The sequence below is a fragment of the Cavia porcellus genome, unplaced genomic scaffold (assembly GCF_034190915.1).
Source record: "Cavia porcellus strain 051 isolate PalLab524CR breed Dunkin Hartley unplaced genomic scaffold, mCavPor4.1 scaffold_31, whole genome shotgun sequence".
Lineage (NCBI taxonomy): Eukaryota > Metazoa > Chordata > Mammalia > Rodentia > Caviidae > Cavia > Cavia porcellus.
In genome coordinates this window covers 29247392-29260771 of record NW_026947514.1, presented here as the reverse complement: position 1 = coordinate 29260771, position 13380 = coordinate 29247392, and the positions used below count along the sequence as shown (strand labels likewise).

General features: G+C 43.8%; 1 protein-coding gene across 7 annotated transcripts in view; it reads right to left on the bottom strand.

The window, feature by feature from the left end:
* Dpf3 (double PHD fingers 3) overlaps positions 1-13380 on the bottom strand; it is a 287741-nt gene that overhangs the window by 133621 nt on the left and 140740 nt on the right. For all 7 annotated transcript variants that reach the window (XR_010044920.1, XR_010044919.1, XM_063241223.1 and 4 more), the window contains exon 3: positions 5791-5898. Coding sequence is in view for 5 of the 7 variants with exons in the window: in XM_063241223.1 (XP_063097293.1) it covers positions 5791-5898 (108 nt within the window). In the remaining 2 variants the exon portion in view is untranslated. The remainder of the gene's footprint in view (positions 1-5790; positions 5899-13380) is intronic.

Below are 13380 nucleotides of genomic sequence, written 5' to 3'. Positions count from 1 at the left end.
AGTGCCCTTGGGAAATTAACTTCCTAATCTACGCCACGGTTTTCCTACCTCTAAAATGAAGATAATGTCTGCCCAAGACTATAGGGACCAGAGGTCTGGGGTTGAAAGATGCTAAATTGATCTAAGCAGACTATTTGGGCATTTAATCCAAAGGGACATAAGTAAAAGTTTGTTCCCAGCCTTTTTCTTTTCTTCAACCAAAAAAAAAAACAGTGAAGTTAAAGGCCCCTTTTTAATCAGCTGGCTTTGGCCCAACATCTGCCCTACTGAGGCCTTCCTGTGGATATTTACTGTCCACTGCTTGTGGCTGCCAGCTCAGCTCCCTTTCTCAAGGACAGAGCTTGATTCTTGGGGAAGTGGTCGGGACGGAGGCCCCTTGCTGGCCCCAAGCCCCCGCCTGAGTCCTCGCATTGCAGGTTGTGATGTCTGCGCTGTGAAACACCTTGCATGGCTCCCGCGGCCAAGTGCAAACCACAGAGAACACTGAACTCAATTGTTAGTCAGCCGAGAGAAATAATGTTGTATGTGTTGTCCTTCAGAAGTCCAGGCAAGTAGGAGGTGTGAGATGTTTATTCAAGACCGATCAGAAGGGTGATGTTTAGCCTGAGCTGCACAGAGGTCCAGAGAAACTAAAAATGCTTTCAGACTCCAGGGTACTCTCCCCAGCTCACAGTCCCTTCCTACCCATCACAAGCACACGGACACACACACACACACACACACACACACACACACACACACAGTGTTCTCTCCAGTGAGTAATAACAAAACACAAGAGGGATGATACATTTGCAGTGAAGATGATGGGATGGGGACAGCAGGATGACGGATTGCCTCAATCAGGTTAAAACTGAGTCCAAGAACTTCAACAAAGACCTGGCTCCCTGTCCCTGCCCCAGAACGCCTCTGTGCTTTAGCAGCTAAGCCAGAAGTGATGGTTCCATGGACTTGCCCTCAGGTCCCTCAAGATTCCCAAAATTGCCCCCTCATCCCTCTACCTCTACCCTGAGCTGGCCTTCTGACGCAGCTCTGCAGATCTGTGAGCCGGGGAGAACCCTGAATTCTGTCACACACTGGCTTTTGCTGCTGAAAACCAGTGGGCTCAGGTAGTGACAAACTAAGGAAGACAGGAATGACCAACTGAGTTTGGGCACAATATGCTGCTCGATCTCCACCCTGACCACAGGAAAGAAGACACAAAGATGACCCACATTGGTGCACCTCAGCTATAGGAAGGCTCCTCGGTTCTCACAGACCAGAAGACCCTTCTCCTCTCCCTGCTGGATATGAGGACAATCACAGTGGTGCTGATGAGGAGCCAATGGGGAATTCAAGGGTGCTGGACCTTGTGTCAAGGGGAGCTCAGGGGAGACCTTCCCAAGAAGGTCAGAGGAGAAGGGAAGGGAAAGGTAGGCGTCCTCTGTGGCTGAGTGGCTAAGTGGGGCTTTGGGAGGTGGTAGGCAGGTTGGCTGGTTGGTTTTCTTTCAATAAACTCATTCTTCTAATTTCTATAACTCTAAAAGAAATTCATCACAGGGTAGACGAATTGATTATTGATTTTTAGCGAGTTTTATCCAGAGAGGATTATACATAATGTTGTATAATTTGGGTTTTTTCTCACTTAGCAATATATCTTAGATATCTTTCCACTTTTTTCTACTTACCCTTTTAAGAGGCAAAATAATACTCCATTTTATGAAAGTACTATCTATTTAACTGGTCTCTCATCAACAGACCTTCCAGTTGTTTCTATTCTTTGCTTGTTGTTATCAACAGTGCCACAATGGTTATCTTAGAATTTATATTTAGATACATAAGCACCTAAAATTAAGTTATAGTAGCTAGCAGATTCTAGCAGAAGCTTTAGCTCCAAGGGCAAGTGTCTCTAAAATATTGATAAGCACTACTCAGTGTGCTTCACAAATGCCCCCCTCATTTCACTGTCACGTATACAAGAGAAACTTTTGCTCCTTCTCCCCAAAGCTCACAGCTCCTCTACCCCTGGGGAGGGCCTCCTTACCCCCCAGGGTGACTGCTCCCACCTACTAGGAAATTGGGGACCCTGCTAGTAACTATGCTGAGTCACACTCCAAAGCATCAACCAAAAAAACTGAGCCTTCCTCAAGCCCAAATCAAAATGGAATGAAAATAAGAGACAGTCATTGAAAAATATTGTTCAAGTCAACTGTGTGTGCTTCAGAGAGGACATACCCCCAAAACAGAAGGAAGTCCTTGCAGGTAGAAGCTATATTATGTGAATGATGAAAGGTGACCTGCATAGGGTCACCTGCAAGGACACAGGAGAAAGGCTAAGGTATGCACTGGGTTCTACCACTGCCAAAAGGGTCATCCTTTTCCAAGTGTCTACCCAGAGTGGGTACCGCCTTTTAGGGGGTATCACCTTCTAATTTTGCTACCATGTGCAGTAACTGAGGCCCTGAAAGAGTGTTTTCTTGAATCCTGGCACATGTGAAAAATTCAAATGCAAAGCTTTATTGTTTCTAGGAAGAGAGTGGTTGTATCTTTGGTGTTGCCGTTCCGTTCTCTAGACAGGTCTTACTGCTGTGAGGTTCCGGGCTGTGCTTCTTTCTCCAAGGACCCAGAGCACTCCTGAGCATCTTCATGCTCAGCCGCAGGCACGGGCAGGGGCCAGGGCCAGGGCCAGGCTTAGGTTCCACAATACAGACTCAAAATAGGATGAGGAATGACAGGCATTTGGCCAAAAGCTTTGTGGGCTTGGGTTTTGGCTTTGGCTTTAGCACGCTTAGTAGTAGGTCTGATTACCCAAAACGAGGATCAAGTTCATCTGAGAAGGAGCTCTGTCATTTGAAAGCTACTTACCACAGCCCTGAGCTGCTGATTGTCTCTTAGCCCCAGGTGAGGAAGAAAAGGCAAGCCTTGGGAAGGCTCCGCTTTTCCCACTTGGGGGCAGGGCCACACAAGGGCTGATGCTTGTTTCCCCAGAGTTAGACATTGCCCAGGACCCTAAGCATCTCAGGGAATGGGCCCTTTATCCTCAAATCTGGTTCAGCCACTTCTACCTCATGCTTGGAGGTAGAAGCTAAACAAGTCTTTCAAATGGTCACAAATAAGCCACTGTGTGCCAGAGGGAACATGAGTACAGAAAAGCACCTGCCTGGTTTCCTTTTCTTTCCCCTCATGTCACATTGGGCCCAAGAATGAGGCAGGCCCACAGCCCACTATGAATGCTGCTGCTTCCTCATCAGTCACAGGAAGGATTAACACACTGGGAGCTCAGGATGTCCAAAGTAGCTAACCATGGACCAAAGACACTCAGAAGATACCTTCTTGCCTCAGTCCCATAAGCAGTGATTGGTTCTCAGTTGCATGATTCACACAGTGAATTCTTGTTCCATCCACAGTCCAGTTTCTTTCCAACTATAAAATGAGCTTCTAACACCTTTATCCCTCCCTTGCCCTTCTAAACCCCAGGCTATGGGAGGACCACATAAGTGATATAGAGGAAAAGGCTTTACAAAGGGTTTTGTAAATCAGTGTTTCCCTTCAGACACTGGTTATGATGACAATGATTCAATCAGAGCACTCTGACCCCTGAGTGGCAGTGATTGGTGGGGCAGACATAAACTTGGCCAGCTAATCAGTCCTACCTGGGACTTCTTGGCCACGCTTATGAAAGAGGATTTTTTGCTGAGTGTGGGGCATGCTGGCCACCTTCCCTTACCCAGGAAGAGAAGACAGTATTAGAGATAGAAGGAGACATAGCACTCACTACAGTCTTTTGAGCAACTCTGTCTGAAGCCAGGTAAATACTGGGATTTGCTGTTTTGAGACACTTTGGAGGAGGGTGGTTTTTAGCTACCTGGATTTGGGGGTGTTTTGCTTTGTTTTATTTTGTTTTTTGGCTTTTGGTTTGTTTGTTTGTTTGTGTTTTTGAAACAGGGTTTCATTATGTAGTTCAGGCTGGCCTTAAACTCACTTTGTCTCCCAGGCTTATCTTGAATTTGTAAAGATCCTCCCACCTCAGGCTATCAACTGCTGGGATTACAGAAGTGCATCACCACAGCCATTGGAGTTGAGTAATTATTACTGAAGGAATTCCAGCTGTCTCTTGATATATTTTAATCTTATAATCATAAAGTTTTTAAAAGAAAGAAGCCTTGTCAATGTTTCTTTAAGTTAGTATATCTGTCAGCAGCATGAAGAGGCAGAAAAGCATTGAACAGGTAATTTGAGCAACTTAGATTCTCTGCTGGATCCAGGGGACTTGCTGTGTGACTTGAAGCAAGTTTGTTTAACTTGTCTGGACCTCAAAAAGATCAGGAATCAGAGTTCAAGAGATTTAAGGTACTTCATAGTGTTAAACATCTTTGGTTCTAAGAAAGAAGACCGAGTAAGTCTGATATAAAATGTTCTTAATTAAGATCTCTTATGCAAATATTAAGAATAAGGACTAATAATTTTTAAGACTAATAATTTTAAATTAATGTCACATAATACAGTCCTTTAACAAATATAATGTGAGATGGTTTCATACACATTCAAAATATTCATTGCACATCACTGATTAAATTGGAAAAGTTAGAAACAAAAATTAGGAACAGCCTGGTTAAATAAATTATTATGCCCTCATATGATGGAATAGTATGTAATTATAACGGAGGGATGAGGAAACTATATGCAGGGGTGACCAATGTCTAAGGCACTATTTAAATGGAAATGGAAAAACCCAAGATGGTCGTGCTGTGTAAAAAAGAGGAATGGATGATCACATCAGTGGAATTATGAATATATGCATAGATCATCTCAGAATTTAAAAAAATCAGTGCCATTGATTGCCTCTTCACAGATGGGCTCTTATTTTTTCCTAGGCAATATATCCTTTTATCTTTTAAATGTCAAAACATGTGACTGTATTACCTACTTAAAAGTCGAAAATTACATGTGGCTTGTTTGATCCTCATGTGAAGGTGGAAGGCTGCCTAGGAACCCCAGGTATATCTGTCCTATTCAGCACTAGGGAATAGCCCGGGGAGTTCACATACTGAATCAAAGAGACATGTGCGACTAACAGACACACGCCACTGGACAGCACCATTCCCTTAACTCTGCACCACATTGTAGACCCAGAATCATCCAAAGCAAAAGTTCCCTTAAAACTAAAAACCCTGAAAAATCACTTGGTCTTGCTGCCACCCAGACACATGCATCAGGATGGCCATTGGTCTGAATAGGCAAGTAGTCAGGGTAAACAAACTGGATCCTTTTGCAGAGCCACAATGCAACCCCCAGCCCCTCAAATTAAGTGTCAAACCCCAGCTCTTCCATATGGCCAAGATGGGTTCTGTTTTTAACAAACCAGCCCTTTCTGAGTAAGCTGCTCAGGAGTTCACTTGAATGGGTGGAAGAGACGCAAAGGGTGTTGTCCTCTGGAAAACACACAACCTGGGATCAGGTATGAAACCACAAGGAAAAAGTACCTGACCCAAAAGCCCTGTGGCTCCTTTGGTCCTGCTGCGAAAACCTGTGTCTGGCCCCTGCTGCTGCCTGTTTTGCTTCCCTGGGGTGGCAAGAGGGAAGACAAAGGAGGAGAAGGTTCAGCACACCAGGGGGGAGAGATACTCAGTGGACATGTGGCCATGTCTAACCGCAGAGTCAGCACAGAGGAATGCCTCTGAGTGCCATGTGGATACCTTTACTTTCCCAGAAAACACAGCCTGCAGACAAAGGAGCCAACTTTGTCCTGGGCCAGACCCAAGCGTTGCCTACTGCCAGGTCCCAGCCAAGCTTCAGGCTCCAGAGAGTGCTCACCAGGTTTGATTTCCAGCAGTCGAAGCTTTGGATCCTCAGGCGGATGCAATCGTCTCTTCTTGCGCCAGCATCGGGCAGGGTATGTATACAGCTGGCCCGGAGCAAGACCTGCAGACAGAGACAATGTAAACATTAAAGGCTCCAGGCTGGACGGGGCCTTGGAAACTACCTCAATCAACCTTATCATTCAGAAGGAGAGGCAACTCAAGCCCAAAGAGGTGAGGTGACTTGTCAAGGTCACAGAGCTGGTTGACAGCCCAGGTTGAATGTACGCCATCTTCCCCAGAACACTACTATTGTTCCACCATGATGTTCCGCTCACCCAGGCCAAAAACAGCCATCACTTTAGTAAAAGGATCTCTGCTGTCTGACCCTACAGACCATAAGAAGAGTCAATCTCATGACAGCACTCCTAAGGCAGCAGCTCCCCAGCAACAGCCTCTCTGTCCAGATATAAAGTAAGTAGGTTTTCTTTACAAAAGACAGAAGTCTTGAGCCTACCTTGGGGCTGCCCCCATGGGAACACACACCTGCTCTAGACACCAGGCTCCATGGCCCACAGAGCAGCAGTCCTGGACACTGCTGCCCACCTGCCTGAGCCATCAGGGGTAGGCATCCCAGACCTGTGCTCACATTCAACACTACCCCTGGCAGGAGTCTCCATTTATACTTACACTCCATCTACACCATCAGCAACATTGTCATGCCAAGAACCCCATGAGGAGTCCTCCTGATGCCCAGACCACATTCCTATGGCACACAGTTTGAGAACCAGAGGACATGGAAGGGTGTGGACCCTCCACAAAAGACCAGTGAAGCCTACTATCAAAGGAAGGGGAAGGGAATAAGGAGGAGGGAGGAATAGAAAGGTGTTTAAGACTGGTAGAGTAACTTGGAGCCTAAAAAAACATCTTATGATCCTCCAAATAAACCAGTGAAAAGCCCACTGAGTACTAGACTTTTGTCCTATTCCTGTAGGAGACCCAGAACCAAAACTGTGGCTGACATGTAGAAGAACCCAGCTAAGTATTTGTTGAATGAATGAATGAATATGCTCCAGCTTTAAAATAAATTCTGTCTTCTGTGGATAAATGTGGCAAGACAGCTTTTAGATACAGGCAGTTGCACATGAGAGTGTCTATGCCTAAACCTAGGATCACAGGACTCAGAAAACACCAAGACCCTTTTCTTATCTGCTGTCTTCCATTTCAGGTCCTTTAAAAATTAAGAGAGGAAAATGCTTTCATTATTTGCCTTTGTAGAGGAAAATCTGTAAGACTTCCTTTACTACGTATCTGTTCATACATTTTTTGCTTTTTACCAGTCATCTTTACCAATTCATTGGGTTGGATCCCAAGCAGAGGCAACTGTCCCAACACTAAAGGAACCAAAATATTCAGGTACTTTTATGTGATAAGTATCATTTTAATCACACAGTTGCTCTCACAGGTTGCAAGACTGTACAGTTTGAAGGTTTTGACCCCTCTCCTTTTGATTCTCCAAAGTTACTAAGATTGGAGCCTATAAGCCTCCTGCTTCATGGGTTTTGCATAGCAGGAGGATCCTGCAACTTTGAGCTCCCTGAGCTCTGAGGACCAGACTTGCAACAGGTGGATAGAAGCCAAATGAAACAAATAAAGGAAGCTTGATCTCCCTGCCATGAGCGGTCCAGGAGTAGCTTCTCTTTGAGGGAAGGCATCATTAGAAATAGCTCACAGTTTCTGCTGTGGCTCACTTCAGAACTAAATCATCTCTGATCCTACCATTCGGAAATGGTATCTTGATTCTAAGTCCTTTCCAGGTATCCAGGCAACCACTAGACATGATGTTCTGCAGGATGTCAGGGAAGACCAAGTACTGACCCGCTGCTATTCCACATCCCACGTCTTGGACTAGTGATTATTAACCCAGACTGAAACCAGTAACCTGGAAAACTTCTCAAAAGCGAAACTTCTCAAACTCAATCTGAATTTAGGTAGGTGAAGAAATTGGGTAACTTTTTAAAGAACTTTATAGATTGTTGGAATGTCTAACCAGGAGCCTTTGAATGTCTACACATCATCTATTTCCTGTCTGCATGATTCTCTGATAGATTAAGGTTGGACTAAGGTTGCAGGATCCCAAACACCCTTGTATTTCCCCCAAAGTATAATTAATTGCTTGCTTACTAGATTATCTCCTCTACTTGTTTATAAGATCCAGGAATCATGTCCATCTCTCATACCCCTAATACCTAGCACACAGTGGCCCATCAAAGAATCCTTATCAAGTAAACACATTCAACCAGATCTACACCCAACTCAGAAATACAAGAAGTGAATGGTCACTGGCTCTGCTGTTCCTGGCTCTAGGACACTCCTTCTTCTTGAAAGACTCCACAAAGTGAACCCAAAACCAAACTTAGAGCCCACCTTACCCAACCCAGTAGGGCAGTCTCTGGTCTTGGGCTTTTTTCTAGCCCCACAGACTATCCCCTGGCATATCCAACTTGACCGAAAGCAGGGGGAGGATGAAGGAGCTGATTTATACCAGCACTCTCAAAAGGTCTAAGCATGAGCTCAGAAAAGTCAACACTTGTCCCTATACCCTCCCAGAGACTGTAGTCACTACACCTGTGAGTCAGTAGTACTGAGACAGCCCCAGGCCACACTGCTGGTAGCTGCAGGATCCTTTCCAGGAGAGGCAAAGTTGGTAAGTCCTTTGAATGCCCAGAAGAGAGAACTGGTTTTGTTTCATTCTTTTTCTCGTGGATTTGAGAAGCCCTATGGCACCTAGGAAGAGCACGTAAGTTTTGGAAAATATCCTAACCCCTGTCTAAGCCTGCCTCCTCCCCTGGAAGATGAGGGCAACGATGACACCCACCTGTGGAACTGTCATGGAATTCACTGACATTCGAGAGGAAGATCTTTATGACCATAAAAACTTAACTGTCAGTTGTTGATTACCAGGAGGGAGCTGATGCAGACTCCTCTTAAACTCCATGACCACACGGTTTGACAAGGCTCCCCTGCCCCACCCATGCTGGTCTTTGACTGTTTACTCATGAGATGGAAAGAAGCTTCCCCTTGCCATCTGCTTTGATTCTACCTGTCTCCTTACCCCTTTCCTTGCTCACCTTTCTAAGCTGGAAAGCATCCGGGTTCCTTAACAGGGCCACCACATTCAGCCCTGGAGCTCCACTTATGGAGGGAGAAGCAGCCTCCTGAGACTTGTGTTGTTTATCTCATTAGAACAGGAGGCACATAACTCAAAAGCCTGTGTGTGTGTGGAAGATGGAGGAGGGCGGAGGAGGAAGATGGAGTCACAGCTGCTGCCAAGGAAATTAACCTTGAGGAGTGAGCCTGGGGCTAGGGGTGGATACAGAGGAGGGGAAGCAGGAGAGTGGGAGGCAAAAAAAGAAGGGAGGGGCTCAGTCCTTCCTGGTAACCAAGGCCACGGATACCCCTCCATTTACAAACCCACCAAGCAAAGTGCTTTTCAGTTGCCTTGAGCTGCAACTCCAGTTACAGAACTCTGCTTGTGAAAGCACTAGAGAGAAAGAGAGAGAGAGAGAGACAGAGACAGAGACAGAGACAGAGACAGAGACAGAGACAGAGAGACAGTGACACAGAGAGACGCAGAGACAAAAAATTTACATACTTCACATTTTCTGGGGAAGTTAGTTCCATGCAAAAATTTGATATGCTAGGTTTGGGTTCTAAATGATCAGCAAACTCAAGATAAATAAACATCTTGGAACACATGTTTTTCAAGTTTAGCAGGTAGGGTCCTGTGTTCTGAACATCTGTGACAAACAAGGCATGAGCTATGAAGAATTCAGAAGAAGAAATGTGATGGAAAAGAGAAAGAAGGAGGATATGGAAAAGAAACAACAGGAGGTTGGGGATTTAGCTCAGCGGTATAAGCACCTGCCTTACAAGCAGGCGGTCGTGAGTTCGATCCCTGGTACCGACAAAAAGTTTAAAAAGAGTGGTTTTCTCTCCCCACAACCAAGCTTGAACTGTGAAAATTCAGGTCCATTCAAATGGAGGGCTCTTCCGGCAGCAACCCAGAGAGGTCGTTCCACAGCTCCCAAAAACCTCCACAATGGAAAACTCATTACTTCACAGGACAGCCTGTCTCATTGTTGGCCAACTCTTCGGACAAAGAGAGTTACCCTGCCCTTATTTTGAATCAAAATCTACTTTCTGAAACTTCCGTCGATTTATCTACCCTCTATCCCAATGCACAGAAATCTTCTTCATGCCAGCACACTATCCCCTTTACCCACTTGGTTTTAAAGAGGAGCCAACCACGAAGCCAAGGAACTAGAGAAGAATGGAAGTAAAGAAGAAAGACATTGAGTACCCCTGCTCAAGGTCAAGGAATAAGATCAGTGGTTCCAAATTAAAAATCCAAGTGTCATCTCTCCCATCTCCAAAGGGAACAGACATAACAGAAGACTCTTCTTTGGACCATCAATGCCATTTAGGCAGCTCCTCCATAGGACCAGATATTTATCTCAGTGGCTCAAGCACTTCCCTGGTAAGCACAAGGTCGTGAGTTTGATCCCCAGTGCCAAAAAAATAAAAATAAAAGTAAAACAATAAACAGCTCTTCCATATCTCACTTCTACCAAGTGTCACCAAAATGGGCCCCCAATAGGCGCCCTGTTGATAAACAGATAATTATATGAGGTAGGAATTTCTCAAGACTGAGCACAAGAATTGCATAAGTAGTTACCAAAACACTAAACACTGAACCAGAATATTACAGACACACTGAGGCATTTGTAGTGGGGGAAACTTCTGCATAAGGAAATCTGCACCAGATCAAGTCTTATTCATATTCATAGTCCCTGGGCTAGTCCAGCATACCAAAGGTGCGCCCGCCAGTATTTGTGGTTGAAAACACTAATTTAGATCAACTCTACAGAGCAGGAAGGATGAGTCATGAGGCCCCTAGGCAAGGCTTAAAGGTGGGCAAGATTATTTCACAAGAACACCAGCATTTTCTGGAGCAATGCTCTTCTCTGGGTTTACTTATGAGCTGTCCTGACTTCAAGAGCAACTTTCAGTGAAGCTTTCCTGAACCACCCCACCACCTCCCCAACACACACACACCAGGACAGGGCTTCACCATGTACAGTGCTTATCAGCCATCCGCTTTCTGCTCCCCAACATTCTCTCTGAATGCTCTCATTGTAAGATTCCATTCTGGAGTTCCTCGGGTGCTGGCCAGTACACCTTGATTCAGAATGCTGCCTGCTTCTTCTGGCCCAGGGGTTCCTAAGTCCCTCGCTGTCCTGTCACACTCAAAGCTGATACTGTAACAAGTGCTAACATGTACTGAGCTCTCACTCTGTCCCTGGATAGCACCTCACACTTATTCTTTTGTTGTTGTTGTTCTTTGTATAGACTTCATATATTTCACACTCATTCTTACCTCATTGTGGCAGTAACCCTATGAGACCCTGAAAGGCTGAAGACAGGGAGGCTAACAGTGATTATGGAACTGGCCGGAAGCCTAATTCAAGAGCTAGGCACAAAACCTCTCCACGCCCCTACCGAAATCCCCACTGAGCCAGAAACAGAAAACACCAGCACTGAAACTCAGAGAACCGCGCCTGTGGGAAACCAGTTCCCACATCATAGCCATCAGGAAAGGGACCTCCACCCCAGCCTGCTACTTCCACCACCCCACTCTTGTGGAATTCATTTTTCCTTCATTATCACATCACCAACTTCACCAACTATAATTTCTCACAGAGAAAAGCATCTTGGTAATATCAAAGCACTGTAATAAGACCTAGAAAATGTGTGAAGAAGCAGGAAAACCACCAGGATCTACTTTCCAAATTCACCAGAAGAATTTTTAAGAATTATAGGATTAAAATATGATAAATTCCCAGCTTCCCCTCCAAAAAGTAAGAGTTTAAGAGTTATTATAGCTGACAAGGAGCACCACTGCAATATTCCTGACAAGAATGCCACATCCTGGCCTCTGTTTTGATAATTGTAATTCTTACCCTGACACGAAGCTGTCTACTAACACTGTTGTAATATTCTATTAGAAATATGCCTAGTACTCTCATCTACTGCTGGTGGGAAAACTATGAAAACGAATTTGTCATAGCTAGAAAATCTACATATATTTTTCATCTTTGACCTAGCAATTCCATTTCTAGAAAATCTCTGCCGAAGAGTTGCATGCAAAAATATAAAGATATATATTCACTGTAATATATTTTGTACTACTAAAAGACTGGAAATGACACAAACATTGACCTACAGGAACTTGATTAAATAAACATAGTATAGAATATATACACAATAGACTATGAGAAGTTGTTAAAAGGAAGAAAAAAGGAAGGGAAAGAGGGAGAGAGAGAAGTAATCATCTACAACTTTTGGCTTATGGGCTACTATGATTTTGGAAAAAGTTTTAATGCATCCCCTAAAGTTTCTTGTGCTAGAAGCCTGGTCCTTAGTGCAGCCAAGAAGAGAACTGGTTGTCTTCAAGAGATGAGGAAGATTAGGTTAGGTAAGTGGAAAGTTATCAGGTTAGTGGGGTCACTCTCAAAAGGGATTAACACACTTCTCATGGGACCCCAGTTAGTTCCAGAAGGAGTAAATTGTTACAAAAAGAGCAAGCCTGATCCCTGAGGCCCTCTTGCTTCCTGATTCATCATGTGATATCTCCCTGTTCACATTCTCCCACCATGAAGCCATCTGCCATGTTGGGACGTAGCCAGAAGGACCTCACCAGAACTAAGCGGATGCTGGCATTATGCCCTTAAATCTTCAGAGCTGTAAACTAAATAAACATTCTTTTCTTTATAAAATACCCTTACCTTCAATGCATCACTTTGACCTCTGGTTCCATTGTTACATCTCTTGCTCTGGCTCTGACTCTCCTGTCTCCCTCTTCTAAGAATCCTCGTGATTTTATTGGGCCCCCTACATAATTCAGTATAATCTCACTGCCTCAATGTTCTTAATCATATCTTCAAAGTCCCTTTGCCATGAAAGATCCATAGATTCAGATTCCATTGATTCAGATGTGGATATGGGGAGAGAATTGGACATTATTCTATTTATCACAGATCTAGTGTAGAGTTCTTATGCCATTGATGAAATAGAATATTACTTAAAGGCTAAATGAATTAGTTAAAAGTTATTCTATAAATACTAAATCAATTAAAATAATAAACAATTTTATTATAGTTAATACATTAACAAAAAAGGAGATAAAAATGGAATAAAAACTTCAGCTACCTCAGAGGCAGAAAAGGAAAAAAACCAAATTGAATAAATAAAAAAGAAACAGAAACATGATAGGTTTTAGCCTAAGTATAATAATAATGCATTAAATATAAGTGGTTTAATTACTCAGTTGGAAAAGTTTGTCAGATTATCTTTAAAAAGCAAGACACACTTATGTGCTGGGAAAAAAAAGAAAAAATTTCTTTTAACATGAATATACAAATAAGTTAAAAGTAAAAGAAAAAGGGAAAAATATAGAGAATGTAAACTCTAATCAAAAGAGAAAAAAAGTGACTGTCTCAATAGCACATAAGTAAATTTCAAATCAAATAATATCAGTAGAGAT